This window comes from Cnephaeus nilssonii (assembly GCF_951640355.1).
Source record: "Cnephaeus nilssonii genome assembly, chromosome: 1".
Classification (NCBI taxonomy): domain Eukaryota; kingdom Metazoa; phylum Chordata; class Mammalia; order Chiroptera; family Vespertilionidae; genus Cnephaeus; species Cnephaeus nilssonii.
Window position 1 is genome coordinate 58,188,961 of NC_137072.1, and position 23,506 is coordinate 58,212,466.

The window sequence follows — 23,506 nt, forward strand, 5'->3', positions numbered from 1 at the left end:
CTGGAGAGGAAGATAATGGCTCACAGAAGAGGAAGAACAAAGTTGTCCTGCACTCCACTGAGTCTCAGCAGGGTTAGGAGTGAGGCTTTTTAATTTGGCAATAGTTAGGTCACTTTGCCCTAAAGGAGATGAAGCAGAACATAAGGAAAGGAGATGAAGCAGCAAAAAATAGGCTACTCTTATTTCCATCAGGGTTCTTGGTTGCAAGCAATCGAAACCAACTCTGGCTGAGTGAAGCAGAAAGGGAATTTATTAAAAGGATACTGAGTAGTTATCAGAAATGGAAGAAGGGCTGATTAACCAAGTTCAGGGCCATGCACACCACACTCAGTATTCAACAAGGACACCGTGCCATCATATATCAGTACCAGATAGTAAAATTCACACTTTCAAAGCAGCTAGCTCTGGACAAAGGACAGTACCATTAACCCCACTGTCACTACTGCCATAGGCCCCCAGTCTCCCTGAAACTGTGAAAACTCCCTTGAAAGTGACTGTCTATGACTGTATCTATCTTTGCAATATGAACATCAGGTTAATGAAACCTGGGTCATATGTTCCCACCCTAGTATGGGAATGAAGCTGGGGAAGTGAGACCCTACTTCTCCAATGAGAGATGCTCTATCTCTCATCAAGAAAGAATCTGATAATAACCAGGCAGGCATTGTTATTGACATTTCAGGTGAAAAAACTGAGGTCTACACATTCATAAGATTGGAATTCAAAGTAAGTTTTATTTAACTCTTTTAAGGATAAATAATAATGCAATACACATTGAGAGAGGATAATCTTCTGAAACCATGAAAAATATAATTTTTACTCTGTAAATCATATTGGCCTATAACTCCCTACCCTGTAACTCAATGATATTCATTTCTGTAGGAAATAAATATGAATACATTCTCAACTAGAAAAGTCATTGCTCAGCTCTGAGTTTCCAATTTAGGTTTTTTTAAGTCCTTAAAAGACATAGTCTTAAAAGTCAGGCTTTGGGGTAATTCCAAAAATTCCCTTTACACATTAAAAGCAAAGCTTAGATATCTGCATTAACAGTTTTGCTATAAAAGAGTATAGAAAGGATAGATGATATCCTATATAATAAAGGCCTAATATGCTAAGTGTCTAGTTGTCTGGTCGTCCATTCAACCAATCAAAGTGTAATATGCTAATGATATGCTAAGGACGCTCAACTGCTTGATATGAGTGCACTGACCACCAGGGAGCAGACAATAAACAGGTCGACCAGTCGCTATGATGTGCACTGACCACCAGGGGGCAGACGCTCTGACTGGTAAGTTAGTTTGCTGCAGAGGTCTGGCCAATCAGACTGAGCAAGACAGGCTGACACACCCTGGGGTCCTCTCAAAGTCCCTCCCCAGCTGGCCAAACTCCTGCATCCCTCCCTGGCCCTGATTGTGCACTGGTGGGGTCCCTTGGCCTGGCCTGCACCCTCTCACAATCCAGGACCCCTCAGGGGGAGTCGGAGAGCTGATTTTGGCTCAATCCCACAGGCCAGGCCGAGGGACCCCACTGGTGCACGAATTCATGCACCAGGCCTCTAGTGATATATAAGAGGACAAGTTCTTGCCACATGGGAAGAGAAAAGGCTACTTTGGTGTTTGAAGAAGTTTGCAGAGATTTGAAAGGGATCAGGGTAGCTAGCAATAAGGTGATACTAAATCTCTCAAAAGAAACTGTACCTAAACACACTTTTTGAAATAGGACATACAGAAGGTTAAGAGGCATATGAAAACATGCTCAAAGTCACTAAGCATCTGAGAGATGCAAATCAGAACAACAATGAGATACCATCTCACACCTGTCAGAATGGCTATCATCAACAAATCAACAAACAACAAGTGCTGGCAAGGATGCGGAGTAAAAGGAACCCTCGTGCACTGCTGGTGGGAATGCAGACTGGTGTAGCCACTGTGGAGAACAGTATGGAGTTTCCTCAAAAAATTAAAAGTAGAACTTCCATTTGACCCAGTAATCCCACTTCTAGGAATATATCCCAAGAAAACAGAAACACCAGTCAGAAAGGATATATGCACCCTTATGTTCCTAGCAGCACAATTTACAATAGCTAAGATTTGGGAACAGCCTAAGTGCCCATCAGCAGATGAGTGGATCAGAAAACTGTGGTACATCTACACAGTAGAATACTGTGTGTCTGCTGTAAAAAAGAAGACACTCTTACCATTTGCAACAACATGGATGGAACTGGAGAACACTATGCTAAGCGAAATAAGTCAGTCAGAGAAAGATAAATATCACATGATCTCACTCATTTGAGGAATATAATAAACAACATAAACTGATGAACAAAAATAGAATCAGAGATATAGAAGCATTGAGCAGACTGTTCAACCTATGGGGGAAGGTGGGGGGTGAAGGGGTAAGAGATCAACCAAAGGGCTTGTATGTATGCATATGAGCATAACCAATGGACACAGATAGTGGGGGGGTGAGGGCATATGCTGGGGGGTGGGAGAGGCCAGGGAGAGGTCAATGGGGGAAAAAGGAGACTCATATAATACTTTAAACAATAAAGAATTTAAATTTAAAAATAGAAACTGAAAATTGAAGGTAAAAACTCAATAAATATATCTAGTATTGCATATGAATAAGTTTCCCTGAGATTGTGACTCTTGTTCACCCTTGCTATCTAGGAGATTTAGTGAAGGAAAGAGATGCCTCACATGAACCAATGGGTTATGGAGAGGTCTTGACTTAGGATAAGGAAACCATGAAGTATAGGTATCCTAATAAAAACCAGATGTCAGGGGCCACAGATTCCAATAGTGGGCACCAAGGAGATGGCCACAAGACTTGACAGGTACTGCATTTCCCAGTGGATATCTGCATGGTCTACCCAGTGACCAGCCACAGGTCAGAAGAGTACTATACTTGCACTTGTTCTTCTGAAGCTATGAGGAGCACTCCCAGAAAATATCTTAAGATAAAGAGAAGGGAGCAGAGGAAAGGAGTTTCAATGTGGGGGTGAGTAATAACAGAAAAACATAATAGCAAAAATTGAGATAATTTATGTTGTATACCCTTAGTTTTCATTTGGTAGTTAACAGCAGGCAGAGAGCTGTGATTGATATGCCAGGATGAGGGAAATAGATATTTAAAATAACCGATAAGTGAATTATTTGGTCATTTATCCCTGAACCAGAAAAAAGAAACTGCTTCTAAAAGGTATTTAAAACCTACAAAACCATCCATCACATAACTAAATGAATTCAATCCTTACAGTTAATTTGAACACGCAACAGATGTTAAATAGTTACATGAAGTTCTCCAAATAATGTCTTCTTGTTCTTAGAAACAAACTATATGGAACACAAATTACTAGCATTTATCACTTTAAACTGAACTTTTATAATTTCAGGTATTTTACATCTAGAATATAACTGCATATAATGACTAAATTATTCCATTTTAATAACCTGTTATTTCTAAATATTGAAAATATTTTAATAATTAAATATTAATTATTTAAAATAAAACATAAACTCATTTAAATCCAAATGTTAATTAACAAAAATTTTAAAAGATCAAATACATGCTCAATTTATGTTCACTTTTTTAAAAAAATCTATAGATCTAAAAAATCATAACATTGCATATATATAATCTTTTGGGAAAGAACAAAGTATAAGTGAAATTAAAAAATAAAACAGAACTAACCAAATGGCATTTATTTCATTTGGAGTCATAGAAATATTTGGCCAAGGACACCAGCATATTTAGACAATTTCCAGAGGAATTTAAAGAGAACTACTATATCAATGACTATAATTTAAATGAGGTCATGTAAAATAACTTTCTCGACTGTTCTCAAATTCAGGTTAAACAATGACTCCAGGCCACAAGAGACCAGATGCTGCAGGAGGACAATTATTAACTTTATCGCTAAGTAAATTTTCGGCATCTCCTGTCCTAATTAAGAATGAATACAGTGACATCAAAATAAGTACATCTACGTGCTCTAAACCTGATTTTAAATCCAGGGCATAATACCTCTTGGAATACATAGATTCTACCTATATTAAATTAAAAATTGGAAACACTTTTAACCATAAATCATTTTTGTTGATAAAGGTAATATTGTAATGACCTGACTATAAAGATAAAGCTATGAAAAGTTTTAGGAGCTACCATTTACAAACTAGTCACCATCATCTACTTTTTAAAAATTATTTGATATTTAAATTACTTTAGATCTAATGTATTCCACGTATATCTAAAATCATCATGTGCACAATTTGGGGTGCTTGCAGAGACCGTCTAGAAAAGCAGAATTCTAACAATTATATTCCTAGATATTCGAACTATAACTCTTTTACACTATTAATCTGGTAACTCCTAGAATTTTTTTGGTCACAGATGATCTCCCTTTCTGGAGCATATATAGATAGGCATATTAGTTCTAACTAGCACAATGTTAAAAACTGTAGGGATATTATGGCTGTTGTGGTAGGCAGTCACACAACCCAGTTAATATTTTGTTGGTTCTAGATTTTCTCACTATGAGTACAATGCTTGAACCACAAACAATTAAGTGTACAATTTATCATTCATTCATCCAAGTGATATTTAGTAGATATATATAGACTACCTAATCAATATTAGGTAATGTTCTAGGATAAATCAGTAAGTAACAAGATTAAGTTTCTGCCCCCATACTTATGCATTTAAAAATATTTATCAGCAATTATAAAATGCATCATAATAGCATTAGCTATTCCTGTAACTATGTAATACTTGAAACAGGTCAACCTCATCATATTTATCCTCAAAACCTCTAATTCTTTCAGTTATCAGAATATTTAGCAAACAAAAATAATTAAAGTGGTAGAAAGGTTTGGACTACTTAGTTTAAAATATAGTCAAGCCCAGCTGGTGTAGCTCAGTGATTGATTGTCGACACATGAACCAGGATGTCTAGGTTCAATTCTCAGTCAGGGCACATGCCCAGGTTGCAGGCTCAATCCCCAGTAGGGGGCATGCAGGAGGCAGCAGATGAATGATTTTCTCATATCTTTTATGTTTCTATCTCTCTCTCCCTCTCCTTTCCTCTCTCTATAATCAATAAAAATATATTTAAAAAAATAAAATACAGTCAAGATACAACTATCTAAGAAAATCAAAACACCATAGTATCAACACTGACAAATGACTACTACTAGGAAACTTGATATAGTATTGTTAGATACAATGTTTTCTAAAAACTGAGAAAAAAAATAAACATTGGCAAGTACTATAATGGTAGTATTAAAATAAGAACGTTCTCAAGCTTTACATAGCCAAGTGGTGAGTTTTTGTTTGTTTGTTTTTGTTGTAGCTTTTTTTGCATTTATACAGGTATAGAAGGGCATATATAATAGCTCTTCTAAAATGACTGTTTCAATAGACTTCTATGGTAAGGGATTATATTTTATGGGTAGTGTTTTGATCTGAGGTTTATCTGATCCACATAATAAACACATGTTTTAAAGTGAGACAGTCATGCTAAATGTCCCCCGGAGTAGAGAGAGCATGACATTTCCAATCAAGAGATCTAAGGGTCACACAATATAAAGTACTAAAGGTACTAAAGTTCTCTAAGACTCAGTTTCTTCATCCTGAAGATGGGACTGTGTGAGACTCCAACAGGACAGTCCATATGCTGAAGTGCTTTGTAAACTGTTCAGTCCTGTACAAACATGTCCACTTTGGTTCCTTCTACCACTTCTGAGGTTCCATAGTCACTGATATATGTAGCACATCAGTATTTTTTTTTATTTTGTCTTAAGGTCACTTTCCTCCAGCTTCTCATAATGTTGTGTTGCTTCTTAGTTCCAATAGTAGAATTTGCTAAATAACCAATGCTACCTCCTCTGAGCACATCACACGTGTCATCTGACTTTCACAACTCTCTGAGAAAGAGGCTTAGAGAGGTCATTCAGCTAATACATGACAGAGCCTGGATTCGAACTCAGACAAGCCCCCTGTGTGCTCCTTATATCATGCCAGTGTACCAACTGGTCACAAGACTCTTCTGAGTACAGGAATGGTGTCTTGTTCACCTGCATGTTCTCAAAGTATCGTGCTCTGTTTTTCAATATGCTTAAGTGAATAACCCATCCATATGTCCAACTGACCTTCCTCTTCCTGCAATCTATGACAATGTCCTATGGTTTTAATATCAAAAGGGATAAAATACTTGGTTAGTTAACAGTTCTATATTAGTCCTCAATGATATCCGTGTAGTAGTATATGCATTTTTACTTTTAACTATTATTTTCTTTGAATTTTATAAGTAGGGTACAAACATATGTCTTCACCTTCTACACTTCAATTGTAACTGTTGCTAATGGAGAAAAATATTAGAGCCCTACAAACTTTCCAGATCCCTATTCCTCCACCCAAAAAAAGAAAAGAAAAATGAAAGAAACAAAAAAATAAACCCAAAATATATTTCACTTATTCATACCCTCCTTGTCTAAAATAAGTTTTAGGTAGCTTCCAAAATAAAATATAGCAAGATAGAAATATTTTTTTTAAATGAAGCACTTAAAGTAAGGATAGGAAAATAAGATGTGGCAGGAATTAAATTAGCATACCCCCTAAAGTTCCTATGCTTGGTTTAAAGTAGGGTCACAGAATATTCTAGAAGATGAAAAAGAGGTCTATTGCAGTGTTCATGAGATAAAACAAACCAGTTGCCCAAATCTAACTATTCCTTACATCAATAGCAGGAAAAGGTTTTTCTGTGGGTCCTCCAAGAAATTACTATTTATTGCAATGAACCCTTTAAACCATCTTACAGTAAACATCGTGATGGATTTTATGGGGCTGCTTCTTGTAATGCACCTCAATAAAGGTTGATGGCTTCTTACCAGAACATAATGTTATAACAGGAATTTCACAGAGCACAGGTAGATGCAGTCCAATGCCCACTATATGGTGGTCTGCCCTAATCCAAGAGGATCTTAGAGTATCTAGGGTAGGAGTTGGGTTATCAGAAAAATCTGTGAACCTTGGTGTGTGGGGTGGGGGCTATGTATGCTGAGGTGTGTCTTTCTGAAGGGAGCAGAGAGCACCATTAGCTTTCATGAGCTTCTGAGAGTGGATCAAGAAATGGAAGAACTGAGCATGTTCCCTCAGGCAAGCTCTGTGAAAGTCTTTGAGCAACAGAGAGTTCAAGATTATGGTTACTGAGAGGAAAAGGATCTGCCAAACCAGTAGAGATGGATTGTCTTTTCTGAAAACTATGCTCTATAAGGACTTCCAATAAGAAGTCCATTTGGCAGGGCAAAACCTTCTTCCAAAAAAAATTAGATGTTCCTTCTAACTTAGAGACAAAATGGGCAATAATACTGGTATAAATTGTATATATTTTTTCTAAAACATATCATAAAGGAATGCCACATTTAAAAATCATAGAGCTGGACTGTGGCGGTCCTATCTTCCAACTGGGAAGCAGCCGCTGCCTCCGGGCGCTCTCAAGATAGCGACTTCTCTGGGTTCCAACACCTACAACAGGCAGAACGGGGAGGACGCGGACTTCCCCATTCTGTGCCAGACGTGTCTTGGAGAAAACCCATATATCCGAATGACCAAAGAAAAGTACGGGGAAGGAATGCAAAATCTGTGCCAGGCCATTCACAGTGTTTCGCTGGTGCCCCAGAGTCCGCATGCGTTTCAAGAAGACTGAAGTGTGCCAGACCTGTAGTAAATTGAAAAATTGAAGAATGTCTGTCAGACCTGCCTCTTGGATCTCGAGTATGGCCTGCCCATCCAGGTTCGTGATGCAGGGCTGTCTTTTAAGGATGACATGCCAAAGTCAGATGTCAACAAAGAGTACTTCACACAGACTATGGAGAGGGAGATGCCTAACTCGGATGGAACACGGCCAGTTGGCATGCTGGGGCAAGCCACAGCCACCAGGGACAGGCTGCTCAAACTGGCCCGGACCACACCCTACTACAACAGGAATCCACCCCACATTTGCTCCTTCTGGGGGAAAGGAGAATGTAAGAGAGGAGAGGAATGGCCATACAGACATGAGAAGCCTACAGATTCAGATGACCCCCTTGTTGATCAGAACATTAAAGACCGATATTGTGGAATCAGGGACCCTGTGGCAGACAAGCTTCTAAAGCGGGCTTCAACGATGCCTCGTTTGGACCCGCCAGAGGACGAGACTCTCACCACACTGTATGTTGGTGGTGTGGGCGATACCATTACGGAGACAGACCTAAGAGATCACATCTATCAGGTTGGAGATATTCGGGCGATCGCCGTGGTGCAGAGACAGCAGTGTGCTTTCATCCAGTGTGCCACAAGGCAGGCTGCCGCGGTGGCTGCGGAGAAGTCCTTTAATAAGCTGATTGTCAATGGCCGTCGACTTAACGTGAAATGGGGAAGGTCCCAAGCCGCCCGAGGAAAAGGAAAAGAGAAAGAAGGAACCACAGACTCCGGCATTCAGCTGGAGCCCGTTCCAGGCCTGCCAGGAGCTCTTCCTCCCCCTCCTGCAGCAGAGGAAGAAGCCTCTGCCAACTACTTCAGCCTGCCCCGCAGTGGCCCTCCAGCTGTGGTGAACATCGCCCTGCCGCCACCGCCTGGAATTGCCCCACCCTCACCTCCAGGTTTGGGGCCACATATGTTCCACCCAATGGGACCACCTCCTCCTTTCCTGAGGGCTCCGGGACCAATCCACTATCCTTCTCAGGACCCTCAGAGAATGGGAGCTCATGCTGGGGAACACAGCAGCCCCTAGCACATTATCACCGTTCTGGGGCTCTACAGAAGACAGGGCGCTTAAAAATCCCAGTAAATGAATCTTGGAATAAATATGTTTTTCCTTCCTTTGTAGTTTCCATAGTAGCTGAAGGTGTTCAGATGTGGGCAGTCAGAAAACAATAGCCATGCTTTGATTGATGGACCTCAAATAAGCTGCCATTGACACATCTGGTTACTACTATAAGGTTACTAATAAAACGTAATGCCTGTTCCCCTTCTATGGGGAGCAAGCAATGGGGTGAATTGGAATATCCAATGGAGTTGCCATCCCAATTATATGTTCATTTTGTATTAATTTTTTGGAGGGGGGGGTGCATTAACCTGCGGAAAGAATCTTTTGACCATTTTTATGTCCATTAGGTATTTTCCTTTTTACCATCTAAAAAAGATTACTAGTACTAATCATTGTAGTGGCATAAGTGTGATTTAACACTTCTGAAGTCACACCCTCAGAAAGACAAGTGGAATCCAGTAGGCAGTTCTGCCCAGGTCTCTTCTTAACCTCTCCTTCCCTCATTGGTTACTAAAGGAATCTGGCTGATAGTTTTACTTCTCTACACTACCAAAAGAGACAAAAATAAAAATTACTTTGCATTCCTTTTGGATGGAAACAAATGTCATGAAGCTGTGTATCATTGAAGAAACCTGGTGTCTGGGATGAAATTATTTTAAAGAACTTCCTGTAAAACACTTTAACAGACTGAAGCGAATAGCTTTGGAGTGTGTTTGAATGGAAGACTTGTGACCTCGGCTGGAACTTTGATCTTCAGCATTCACCTTCGTGTGTCTCATTTTAATTCCCCGCTCTGGGCAGGGAATTCTGTTTGGTCTTAGAATGTTTGGAAATAACTGAATTGTAGATGGTAAAACATAATTTGATGTTGTGTTGTGTTTTTTTGTTTTTAAAAAATTAAAACGGGTCAATTTTCCAGAAAAAAAAATCATAGAGCTTTTGTTTATTTGTTCATTTCTTGCTTTCAGTTTTATATCCCACATATGAGTGAAATCATATGGTTCTTAGCTTTTTCTGTCTGACTTATTTGGCTGAGCTAAATATTCTCAAGATCCATCAATGTTATCACAAATGGCAATATTTCATCTTTACTTGTGGTTGAGTAACATACCATTGTATATATGTACCACAACTTCTTTACCTAATTATCTATCAAAGGATACCTGGGTTGTTTCCATGTCTTGAACCTAACAAGAGATGCTGCAATAAACACAGGGGTGCGTATATCTTTATGGCTAAAAGTTTTCAAGTTTTCTGGGTAGATACTCAGAAGACAGGTTCCTGGGTCATATACTAACTCTATTCTTAATTTTATGAGGAGCCTCCATACCATTTTCCATAGTAATAGACACAGACAACTTTGTGGTGGTTACCAGAAAGAAGGGGGTTAGGGTAGTAAAGGGTAAATGGGGTCAAATAAATGATGATAGAAGAAGATTTGACTTTGGGTGGAGGGCACATAATGCAATATACAGATAATATATCATAGAATTGTATACTTGAAACCTACATAATTTTATTAACCAATGTCATTCCAATAAATTTAATTTTAAAAACCTACATATTTCATAAAATGCTCCTTATCAATTTACCTCTAAATGAAACATAATCAGAAACTAAATATACAACCTAAACGATAGAAGAGATTTGGCTGAATTATGCTCGGTTTTATGCTGCTAGTCTTTCTAGACAATTCTATGTATTCACTGTACATATTGTCTTCTCATTATTCAATTACTAAATAAATATTGTACATTATTTGAACAACAACAAAGTGATAGAGCAAAATTTGAAGACATAAGCATTTGATAACATTGTCCCTAATCCTTATTATTTGCAATTTCAACTAACCTTAAATTTATTTCCAGACCTATGTAGACTTTTATTTTTTTTTACATACACATGTGTTATGTATTATTTTTTAATTATTAATTTTTATTTCTTGGTTAATTCTCACCTGAGGAAATTTTTTCCATTGATTTATAGAGAGAGTGAAAGGGAAGGATGGAAGAAAGAGAGAGAGATTGATTGCCTCCCACACTTTCCCCCATTGGGGGCTGAGGGTCGGACCTACAACCTAGGCACATGCCCTTTACTGGGAATCAAACCTGAGACCATTCAGTGAGCAGGTCCATGCTCTAACCACTGAGAACTCTGGCCAGTACTATTTTTTTTAATGTATCCAACATTTTTAAATCAACCAATCAATCAATAAATAAATCCAAAACAATTTACCCTAGTGATGAGTTTTATGCAAAGCCAACAATAATGAAAGCTACAGATGAATAATTCTTATGGAGTTCTTTATGCATTTTTATAAGTATAATTTGTATTTGTTCTGTTCCTAAGCGTGACTGGACTTATTAAAATATTTTACTCTCTGGAACTAAAATTAAATACTAAATACCTTTCTATTTTTAACTTTACTGTTATTGATATCTATTTTGGATAGCAATATGTTTTATCCACTTGCATAGATAATCAAAATTTGTTATAACAATAAATAAATCTCTAATATTCTGGATTCATTTTACTATTTAAATCACTAAACAGTGAAATCAAATAATAGAATCTAGAGTTCCTATTTCTAAACTCAAATCCATTAATAATATGTGACATGACATTGTGAAGGTCATGATTTTCTTATATTGTTACTACATTTCTTATGACATTTAAAACATATCAATTTATATCATTGAAGCATTATAAAAGTTAGGTAAAAAATGTAAGGTGCTTTGCCATGTAAAATATCTGAGAAAATAGAAATTTTATTTCATTGACTACAAAAAAAAGGTAAGAATATCTTTAGGGGGAAATGTACCAAATGGCAAATGTTCACCCTGAATTTGTCAAGAAAGAGAATACCATAAAAACTTAAATGGATTAAAATGATAAAAAATAATATTAAAATGCATTAAAACTATTCTATCCAAAATTATTATTTTTCATGGTGACAGTTTTATGATTCATAGGTTAACAAAATAATTATGTATATTAGATTACTTTATTACATCCAATTGTCAGGTGAATATCACATTCAAATTTTGCCTAGATATTTTACTCTTTTTTATGAGATGAATAATTTAGGTAATATACAGTACAAAGAAGTGTCATATTCCTTGGAATGAAAAATTGAGCTCAATAGAATTAAATTATTTGAGGCCTGGGGTACTACAACAGTTTAAACAAAACTAAAACAGAAATTCAAGAATACTATACATATATCTATAAGTTGAGTAGGTGGAAAATAAGTTAAGCTGACAATTTGTTAAAAGTCCATTTCAAAAACATTTCCATGACTTTTAATATTTCTGTGCCTTTTAAGTACAATATTTTGCTTATTTGTGACTCAGCCAACTCTCAGCATTAATTCATTAACTTAGACTATTCAAGGGAAACCTCACTAAAATTAAGGAAACAGATGCCTGCTGATATCATCTGCTAAGTATTTATTTATATCAAACAATTAGATGAACTTGTGTAAATAATAACTTAGACTTGTAGATACCTAGGCATAATTTTGTAGCTTAAATATGCAACTATATTTTCTATTAGATGAAAGGGCAAATATATTTAGGAATAAAATGTGTTTACTACATTGTAACTCAATATTCAGTATCTTTTCAGGTGTAAACTTCAGATTCCTCCTTTTGGATTTTGTAATAAGCTATTATACTGATTACTTTGCAAATATGTTTCTATTCTGTCTATTTTGGAGGGGGAAAAAGTCCTAGATTTAGGTAGATTTGAGTCTACTGTTGCAAAGACTACATCGTGTGTGTTTTATATGGCAACTAGAAGGCCAGTGCGCAAAATCATGTGGCCCCGCCCACCCACCTGCAGCCAGCCTTGCTGCGATTGGAGCCTGTGGGCCGTGGGGGAGGGACTGAGAGGTGTTCCATGCACTTCATGGTGACCGGTTGTTTGGTCGTTACGGAATTATGACCACTGGGTTTTTATTATATAGTCTATTAACAGGCATAATATAATTTTATTTTTAATACCAGAGCTTACCTAATTTTGGAAGTTATTTACTATCAAGGTATATAATGACAGCAATCTAGAAGGGGGTAATACAAGGGTCAATATAACACAGAATGAATTAATAAGGTTTCCCATTTTCCTTGGTCAAAAGCTGTTGGCATGGCACTAATTTACTATAGGCATTAAAGAATGTTTGAGATTTTGACAGACTGAGTTATAAGAGGGCATATTCTAATCAGAGAAAATATTATCTCCCAAAGTGGAAAAGTGCGAGTTGCTGAAGCCCAGGAATCCTATGAGACCAAAGACAATTCCAAAGCTAGTCGGGGCAGATTAGTAGCACCTTAACTGCTAAAAACAAGGTAAGTCCTTCACTTAACAGGCGTTGGGAAATCATTGAGAATCTTGAGGAGGGGAGACATATGATCTGCGTTGTACTGTAGGAAGCTGCAATTGCATGAAAGACTAGCTTGAGAGAAGGACAAGGCGATGGCAAAGTTAAAAGCTCTAGTCCTGGCAAGAAGTTTAAAGGAAGAGATATTTTCAAGATAGTGAACCAATGTGTTTTTCCTCCCAGTAATTCCTAGGTCCTAATTGTCTTCTGAGTCTCCCATTAATTGTGTCAGTGGTATTTATTACTTAGTGGGAATTACAGCATCAAGTCAGAAATAGGGGAGTCACTAGAATAAGGTAGTCACTCAAGTCTTAAAAAGTCATGTGTGTGAGAGAGAGATTGATTTCCTAAATTCCCAAATTCTCTCTCTCTCTCTCTCATATCATATATGTATCTATAAGTAGTGTGTGTGTGTGTATGTGTATATATATATATATATATATATATATATATATATATATATATATATTAAAAGGGTAATATGCTAATTAGACTGGATGTCCTTCCAGACAAAGCCGGGGCCAGAGGGAAGCCCCGGACCCGGGTATCTGACGGCAGCCGGAGCAAAACCCAGGTCCCAGGTGCCTAAGGGAGGCTGGAGGGAAGCAAGCCTGGGTCCTGGGTGTCTCCTGGCGGTTCTAGGTGCCAGAGGGAAGTTGGTGCTGGCAGCTGGGGGAAGGAAGGCCTAGTCTTGCACAAATTTTGTGCATCAGGCTTCTAGTATATATATAATACTAGAGGCCTCGGTGCACAAAATTTGTGAATGCGGGGGTCCCTCAGCCCGGCCTGCACCCTCTCGCAATCTGGTACCCCTCAGGAGATGTCCGACTGCCAGTTTAGGCCTGATCCTGCAGTCAGATATCCCTCTCACAATCCAGGACCGCTGACTCCTAACTGCTCTCCTGCCTGCCTGCCTGATCACCCCTAACCACTTGCCTGTCTGTCTAATCACCCCTAACCCCTCTGCCTCAGCCCCTGCCACCACGGCTTTGTCCGGGAGGATGTCCAGAAGGACGTCCGGAAGGTCGTTTGGTTGTCTGGTCTAATTAGCATATGACACTTTTATTATTATAGATATGTATATCAGTATACTGGTATAAAATCTGAGTATGTGCCAGATGGTAGAGATGATGTAGTGTATATATTATAATATTAGAGCAGAATTTTCTCTAATGGTAAAAGGGTGAAAATTTTATGGAGTAGGGAGGAAGTGAGTAAATTTGAAGGTAATAGTTCTAGGGCTAAGATGACTGTTGATTTTGGTGAGGGACTCACCAACACAATCTCTTTCCCTTGAGCTGCAAAAGGTGCTCTGTGCCAACAGTTACCACCATAGAGTAAAAATATTTTCAGGTTAAGGGAGGGTATAAGATGGTGCTCGGTATATTTTAAGTTTCAAATAACATAGTTAATATTAACTAATGGATATTCAAATATCCACTTAGAGGTGCAGAATACTGCTCCTTTGCTGCTTTGAGTGAAAAGCATTCAATAGTGTTGCCCCTGAATTGAACATTGAGATTTCATCTGCTCTAGTACAAATCCTTCTTCTTTTATTTCACAAACACAATAGAGTCAGTGGAATCATGATTACATCTTACCAAATCCAGTTTTCTGAGAAGTGAATTATATTATTTTCAACCCTGTTCTGTAACTTAGTCCACATTTAAGTATAAGTTGAAAATAAGATCCTTCTATTGCCTAAAAGAAATGCTTCTATCTAATAACTTTTGGAGATCTCCTTCACCTTATTCTGTACTAAATATAAGAAGACTTTGAAAAAAAGAACATGGGCAATCAAAAAGATATTGACTGCTTATTATACTATCTGTAAAGAACATCCAGATGCCAGGGAGATAGTGGACCCAGATTTGGGACTCTATCTAGGACATCAGGTTTGACATTTCATTTGCAATGAAAGAGCTGTCCCTAACCGATTTGGCTCAGTGGATAGAGGGTCAGCCTGCAGACTGAAGGATCCCAGGTTTGATACTGGTCAAGGGCATGTACCTTGGTTGTGGACTCGATCCCCAGTAGGGGGTGTGCAGCAGGCAGCTGATCTATGTTTCTTTCTTATTGATGTTTCTAACTCTCTATCCCTCTCCCTTCCTCTCTGTAAAATCAAAAAATATATATTTAAAAAAGTTAAAAATAATGGAGAGACAACACCCAGCCAAGTGAGAATAGGTTCTCTAAGTACTGTCCCTTACATTAACATATAGATGGAGATATAAATATAAATGAAGCATGTTATCACCTGTTGAATCAAAATGTATTTGATGTTCAGAAGGTTTAAGATTTCTGCATATTGGATATTAAAGTGCAAAAAAAGTATCTATTATCATTATACACCAGATAACACATTTAAATCCTAAGAGAAAATCAAAGAAAATCACTGCTGGAAAGATGATAACACTAATAAATATAATACAATAATACATAACTAGAAAAAGAAAAATGCCTTAAAACACAAAGTAACTAGACTCATCTGAAGAGTAAAGTCCAAAGTATTTTATTACTCATTAATTTCAACTTATAATATTACTAGTAAGCATTTTCCTTTTTAATATTTCTTAAAATAACTCTTTATACAAAATAAGTCTGATTATGAACAATGACAAACAAAACTATTGCTGCTCAAGAATATTAAGGAGGATAGATATGAGGCCATTTTGTCTAAAGTAGTTTATTTTTCCATAACGCTAAGTTATATAAGAATTAGAGTGGTGAGGCTGGAAATGAGTGAGGTTTAGGCTGGTGGTAGATGAACTGGGTAACACTCTCCAGCAGAGACTGAACTCTTTATGTAACAGATAAAAACCCTTCAGACAAAGGACCAAGTACATGCTCTCTCTCTTAAACATGCATACTCCTTTTGCCACTCCCTTCTTCACTCAGGCATGCCCTCTCTCTCTTCCTCCCTTTCATTCTTTTTTTAAATGTTATTTTATTGTTTAAAGTATTACAAATAGTAGTACATATGTCTCCTTTTTTCCCCATTGACCGCCCCCTGGCCTCCCCTACCCCCCGGCATATGCCCTCTCTTTCTCTTTTATGCCTGAGCCTATCCTTCCCTTTTTCTTCACTCAAGGCATGTACCCTTGCTTTCTTTCTCCTAAGTTCCAAAGGCTCTGCTTTTGCCTCTGTACCTTGTTTTATTGAGTCCACACAGCTTAGCTGACTCACTTATTCTACCTCTGTGACATTCTAAATACATTTTCTCTTCAGTTAGAGTTCTTGGTTCTGAATTATTTCTCAGCTAAACTCAAGTACCAAGGTGTAACTTTGTCAGTTACACCTGTGTCCATTTAACTTAACAATAACAAAAGTATCATAAGGTATAGCTTCTAAATATTATCATTCTAAATCTGAAAATAAAAGCATATATAGTAATTTTATTATTGAAGCTCTAACAGACCATTATTGAGTAATATCACTTTGTTAAATATTTTAGGTCAAATATATTTGATATTTAAAATACTGCTTTAAAGTTACAAAAATCACTCCATTGTGAATTAATATATTAATTTCCTGCTTCTCTATTGTATTTTCCTAATCATTTATACTATACCAGAGGCCCGGTGCATGAAAATTCATGCACTGGAGTGGGGGGTCCCTCAGCCCAGCCTGTCCCCTCTCACAGTCCAGGAGCCCTCAGGGGCAGGAGGCAACCGGCGATCAGGGGAAGGCAATGCCCCATCACACCTCTGCTGCTGCCACTGTTGGCAGCATAAGCCTCAGCTGGCCCTGGTTACCTGAGCCTCAGGGAGCCCTGGGCGTCTGGGCAGCTGCTATTTGAGGCTTCCCTGTGCCTCGGGCTGGCCCTGGCCAGCTGGACAGCCACTATCCGAGGCTTGACTGCACCTCGGGCCAGCCCTGGGTGGCTGGGGGGCTGAGAGGACTGGGGGACTCCAGAGGCAGGCATGTGGCAAGGCTGGGCCCGCCTGGGGGCAGGCCGGCCTTGCCGCACGCCTGCCACCCTAGTGGGGCTGAGGAGACTGGGTGCCGCCATCTTGTGGCTGTGGGTGTCGCCATCTTTGAGGGCAGGGCAGTCAATTAGTATATTCCCTCCTTATTGGCTGTGGGCACCACTATGTTTGTGACAGTGTGAGGGTCAATTAGCATATTCCTTCTTTATTAGATAGGATATTCAAATATCAAATGGTGTGGTTTAAGGAGTATGATATTGTGATTTATAAGAGATATATATATATGTATATTTGGTCATTCAGATGATCAATATATATTTATTATATATATTTGGTCTTTACTCACAGTTACTGGATCACAGTTCATAAACACTTGGAATTTCCTAAGTAGTAAGATGAGTGGGAATACCTTTTTAAAAAATAATATTTGGACTTTTGACCTCAGGCCCCCAGTTCCTGAAAATGCCAAAGAGCCATAACGGTGAAGTGGATACATTATTACTCATCACAAACCATTTTCATCACAACTGGGTTTATGTTATAAAAGTGACTTTTGCAAAACACCTAAGAATGGGGACTTATGACCAGGGAAACCAACCATGAATAGAGGGTTGAAGCTTTCATTCCCACCCGTGAATCCTAGAGAAGGGGGGGGAGGTTAAAGGTTGAGTCAGTTACTAATGGTCAATGAATTATTCAATGTAATGAAGTTTCCATGAACCCAAAAGAAGGGGGTTTGAGGAGCTTCCACACTGAGGAACTAGAATGCTCCCATGTGCCACCTTGCAGGCCCCCAAGCTCCATGGCAAAGGTTCCTTGGGTCAAGACCTTGCCCTGTATATCTCTCCACTTGGCTGTTGATCTGTATCCTTCAATATTCTTGGTAATATTGATAATCTAGTTAATATATAGGTTTCCTGAGTTTCATGAGCTGCTTTAACAAATTAATTGAATCCTTTGAGAGGGTTGTGGGAACCTCTGATTTATAGCCAGTGGTCAGAAGTATAGGTAACAACCTGGACTAGCAACTAATATCTGTGGTGGAAGGCAGTCTTGTGGGCCTGTCTTTTTTCCTGTGGAATACCATTCTAGCTCCAGGTAGCTAATGTCAAAATTCTTACTGGTTATCCTATATAATAAAGAGGCAATATGCAAATTGACCATCACTCCAACATGCAAGATGGCCGCCCCCATGTGGTCAAAGATGGCCGCCCCCATGTGGACACAAGATGGCCAGCAGGGGAGGGCAGTTGTGGGCGATCAGGCCAGCAGGGGAGGGCAGTTAGGGGTGACCGGGCCAGCAGGGAAGGGCAGTTGGGGGCGTCCAGGCCTGCAGGGGAGGACTGTTTGGCGAGACCAGGCTGGCAGGGGAGGGCAGTTAGGGGCAATCGGGCCAGCATGGGAGCAGTTAGTCGTCAATCAGGCTGGCAGGGGAGTGGTTAGGAGGTGATCAGGCTGGCAGGCAGAAGCAGTTAGGGGCAACCAGGCAGGCAGGCAAGTAGTTGGGAGCCAGCAGTTCTGGATTGTGAGAGGGATGTCCAACTGCCCGTTTAGGCCTGATCCCAAAAGGCGTCCCAGATTGGAGAGGGTGCAGGCTGGGCTGAGGGATACACCCCGCCCCCCATCCATGAATTTCATGCATCGGGCCTTTAATTAAAAATAAAGTACTAGTTTTCATTATTTCTTTGTATCTATAAAGGAACTATTTAATTAAAGAGTGATTCATTTCACAACTTTCAATAATAAGATTTTACTTATTCCCAGGACACATATAATTTCTCCATAACTAACTTTTCCCATGAATACAAACTTTCTTCTTTTTCACAAGAAGGTGTAAAAGCAAACTAGTCTCAGTGGACCAGTTGAAAAACAGAAGCTCACAAATTTATACAAAAGGGTTTCAGGGAATCAATTGTATGGCCCTTAGTTTTAATCACTGTTCTTCTTGCTTACCACAAATCTATATTAAATATTAGATAAGTGTCTAGTTTAACAGCATTTCCTAAATTTAATTGTCTAGGTTGCAATTATAAACTCTGCTCTTAAATGTTACCTCATTGTTTGTGGTATTTTCTATGCATTGTGCTGGAGGTGTTGAAAGATATAATCAGAACCCTCCAGACTTCAATACTCTTCTAAGACCCCCAATATACTAGATACATTTATACCCCATCTCTGAATTCTGCTACCTCTTGTCCTTTTGTTTCTTTCTCTTCAATATATATGCTGAAAGAAATATGCAAATCTTAGAGCACTTAGATATATGGCTTATGTCTTCCATTCTAATTGGCTCCCCCACAAATTGATCAAAATAAATCCTCCTCAAATGGTTGTTCTGAGGAAAGTATGAAGCGCAATACTTAGCATAAATAGACAATAAATAGTGCTTGAATCACTTTTCCTATGTGCTTGTATTTAATCCCAAGGATTAGCATTTTTATTTGCATTTCTGGCCATTTTCCCTAAGGTCTTTTGCACATAACAGGTAGATTTATAAGAGGCCTATAAAGACATTTTTTTACAGTATTTTTTACATCTCCCAATGACTGTCTTTTCCCAAACTACTGCTTTATGGAATATTGCTTTAACATTTTTAATGTAAAAAATAAAAATAGGATCACTTTGGATTTAACATACAGATTTTTAGCGTGAATGAAATTTTATATTTCTATAGTAGAAAGTGTTTCAAATAGTTAACTTAGAATTAATGAGAATACATTTACATTAAAACACATTTGAATAGATTCATAGTACAAGGTAAAAGTACCTATCACCACACCATGACAATTTTTATTTATTTTAACTTATTTAATAAAGTAAAGATTTTTATAACAGATTATTGTAAATTACATAGGAAAAACAAGAAAACATGTAATCAGATATCTGCAACTGAACCTTGGACATGGTGAGTGTTCCTGTGTATCACTTCCATTAATTGAAAATTTATTTTATTATTTTTTTAAATCTTTATTTTTGTAAGTATTATATATGTCCCCTTCCCCCCCTCCTTTAATCCTTTCTAGCCTGCACCTGCACCCAGCCCCAGGCCTTCACCACACTATTTTCTGTTTCCATGGGTTATGCATATATGCATATTAGTTATTTGGTTAATGGGGAAAAAATTTATGAACACATAGAATGCTAATGAGCTTTGCTCTGAAATTTTAAAGGCCTCTTTGAAATCTGGCCTCATGACTACTATAGGGATTATTGAATATTTGGCACTTGTAATTTTCAATATTTTGCTTTCCCAATCTTATTCATTTGTAAAGAACTAATGATTGTTATGTACAATCAAAACAGATGATATTTTATAAATTTAAAGTCATAAATGTAATAAGTAAGAGAACTTTTTGAGAAAGAAGAATTATATTTATTATTTATATTCTAAATTTAGAAACTAAGGTATGGAGAAAATAAGTAACCTCAGTTTCTGTGCATCCCAGGATAGTGATCATATAAGAACATGAACAAACACACACATACATACACACACTTAAGGAAGAAATTAAAAATTGCCAACAACAACAAAAAATGTATTTTAAAGATGGAATTTTAATGTCCTGCCATATGATGCCTACATATTATTACCTCAGCATTTAAGTTAACTTAATTATTTGGACCAATATACTCATGATGTCAAAGGCCATGAAATATAGATTAATTTAGTTAGGGTGTGTGGTGTATTTTTTAATGAACTTACAGAAAATTTGCAAAAATAATTTAAATAACTCCTTTTATCCAGCACCCAGGGTGCCTATTTGTGAATATCTTACCACTTTTGCTTCTCCTTGCCTTCCCTCTCTCTCTTCTCTTTCCCTTCCTGGTTCTTTCTCTTTCTCTGTCTATCTGTCTCTCCCTTGTGTGAATAGGTTTGAGTAATATTTCTTAGTGAATCACTTGAACATAAGTTGCCGATAGTACATCCCATCACCCCTGAACGTTTTAGAGTGAATGTCCTAAGTTAAAAGAATTCTTGCCCCAGCCAGTTTGGCTCAGTGGATAGAGTGTTGGCCTGACAGCTGAAGGATCATGGGTTCAATTCCTGATCAAGGGCACATACCTCCATCCAGGCCCTGGTTGGTGCCTGTAGGAAGCAGCCAATCAATGTGTCTCTCTCACATCATGTTTCTCTCTCTCTGTCTCTCCTCCTCCATTCCACTCTCTAAAAAATCAATGGAAAAAATATCCTCCAGTGAGGATCAACAACAACAAAAAGAATTCTCTATGTAACCCTGGTACAACCATCTAAATCAGAAAATTAAAAACAATACCACCATCTAGACTGCCATTTAATACACAGATCCCATTCAAATTTTAAGAATTCACTTATTAGATCCCATTCAAATTTTAAGAATTCACTTATTAGATATTTTTTAACTTCTGATCTGGAATCCAACCCAAGAATTCATGTTGTCTTTTTTTTTTTTTTTGTCATATCTCTTTAGTCTCCTTCAATCTTGGAACTGTTTCCAAATATTACCTATACTTCTGTGACCTTAATTCATTTTAAGAATGTGGTCAGTTTTTAGAATGCCTTTCAGTTTTAGTTTATTTCATATTTGTTTATAATTAGTTTCTGATTCTTCACTTCTATTAGGTATATTACAAAATGATGTTGATTTTTCCCATTACTAGTGATCATTTGGTTAAGATGATGGCCTTAAGTTAATTGCAAAATTATTATTTTCATCCTTGTAATGAATAAGTATATGTGGGGAGCTATTTTGAGACTGAAAAGATTCTGTTCTCAACATGCTTTCACTGTCTATTAGCACCCATTGATAATCCTATTACATAATTATGATTGAATCCAAATAGTCACTTTCTATTGCATCTTCTCCCCATTTGTTTAATTATTTATTTCTATATGTCAATAGGGTCTCAAGGATTTCTATTTTATTCAGTAGGTAATCTGTTATTATTAATATTTATTTTGATGCTCACATTTTCTAGGTGTGCTCAGTAAAGACTATTCAAGCTGGCTCCTACTTCTTTTCTTTTCTTTTCTTTCCTTTCCTTTTCTTTTCTTTCCTTTCCTTTCCTTTCCTTTCCTTTCCTTTCCTTTCCTTTCCTTTCCTTTCCTTTTCTTTTCTTTTCTTTTCTTTTCTTTTCTTTTCTTTTCGCTAAAAAAAACAAAAGCAAACAAACCAAAAAACAAAGCAACAATAACAAAAAACTACACATATTTTGAGTACTGCCTTGTAAAACAGGAAAGTGCAGACTCATCTCAAACTTCTGCTGCCCTACCACTGTAACCAGTCATGATTGTTATTCAAGAATGCTGGCATCTTGGAGTAGAGACTGGTATTTAAGATCTGAGTGCTTGGTATAATCATTGTTTCTAAATATCCAAAAAAAACAAAGTTAGGAAATATACTATGTTTGCATAAGCACACACATATTGACATTTGTCTGTATCTATGTTTTTTCTTTCTATTAAAAATCAAGAGTTCACAACAATGCCTCCAAGTTTAACTCTATACCACAGATGTCAGTCTGCCTATAATCCTATATAATAAAAGCCTACCATGCTAAGTGTCCAGTCATCCAGTCATCCGTTCAACCAATCAAGGAGTAATCTACTAATGACTAGAGGCCCGGTTCACAAAATCCGTGCAAGGGTGGGGTGTCCCTCAGCCCAGCCTGCACCCTCTCCAATGTGGGACCCCTTGAGGGATGTCCGACCACTCGTTTAGGCCCGATCCCACGGGCGGTCAGACATCCCTTTCACAGTCCAGTACTGCTGGCTCCCAAACGCTTGCCTGCCTGCCTTCCTGATTGCCCCTAACTGCTTCTGCCTGCCAGCATTATCACCCCCTAACCACGCCCCTGCCAGCCTGATAGATGCCTAACTGCTCCCTGGCTGGCCCGATTGCCCCTAACTGCCCTCCCCTGCTTGCATGGTCACCTCTAACTGCCCTCCCCTGCCATTCTGGTTGCCCCTAACTGTCCTCCCTTGCAGGCCTGGTCCCCCCAACTGACCTCCCCTGCAGGCCTGGTCCCCCCCAACTGCCCTCCCCTGCAGGCACGGGTCCTCCCTTGTTGGCCTGGTCTCCCGCAACTGCCCTCCTCTGCTGGCCTGGTCACTCCTAACTGCCCACAACTGCCCTCCCCTGCAGGCCATCTTGTAACGGCCATCTTGTGTTCACATGGGGGCAGCCATCTTTGACCACATGCGGGCAGCCATCTTGTGTCTTGAAGTGGCGGTCAATTTGCATATTACTCTTTTATTAGATAGGTTATGCTAAGGCCACTCAACCACTCACTATGACGTGTACTGACCACCAGGGGGCAGACAGAAGACCAGTTGACCAGTCGCTATGATGTGCACTGACCACTGGGGGACAGACGCTCAACACAGGAGCTGCCCTCTGGTGGTTAGTGTGC

At 38.4% G+C, this 23,506-nt stretch overlaps 1 protein-coding gene across 1 annotated transcript; it reads left to right on the forward strand.

Annotated features, from left to right (window-relative positions):
• Positions 1 to 7,411: 7,411 nt before the first annotated feature.
• Positions 7,412 to 9,801, forward strand: LOC307102571 (pre-mRNA-splicing factor RBM22-like). Its single transcript, XM_079776175.1, is given in 3 exon segments — positions 7,412 to 7,624; positions 7,626 to 7,727; positions 7,730 to 9,801. Coding segments are annotated over 3 exon segments (1,164 nt in total). The 5' UTR covers positions 7,412 to 7,606; the 3' UTR covers positions 8,774 to 9,801.
• Positions 9,802 to 23,506: the final 13,705 nt, after the last annotated feature.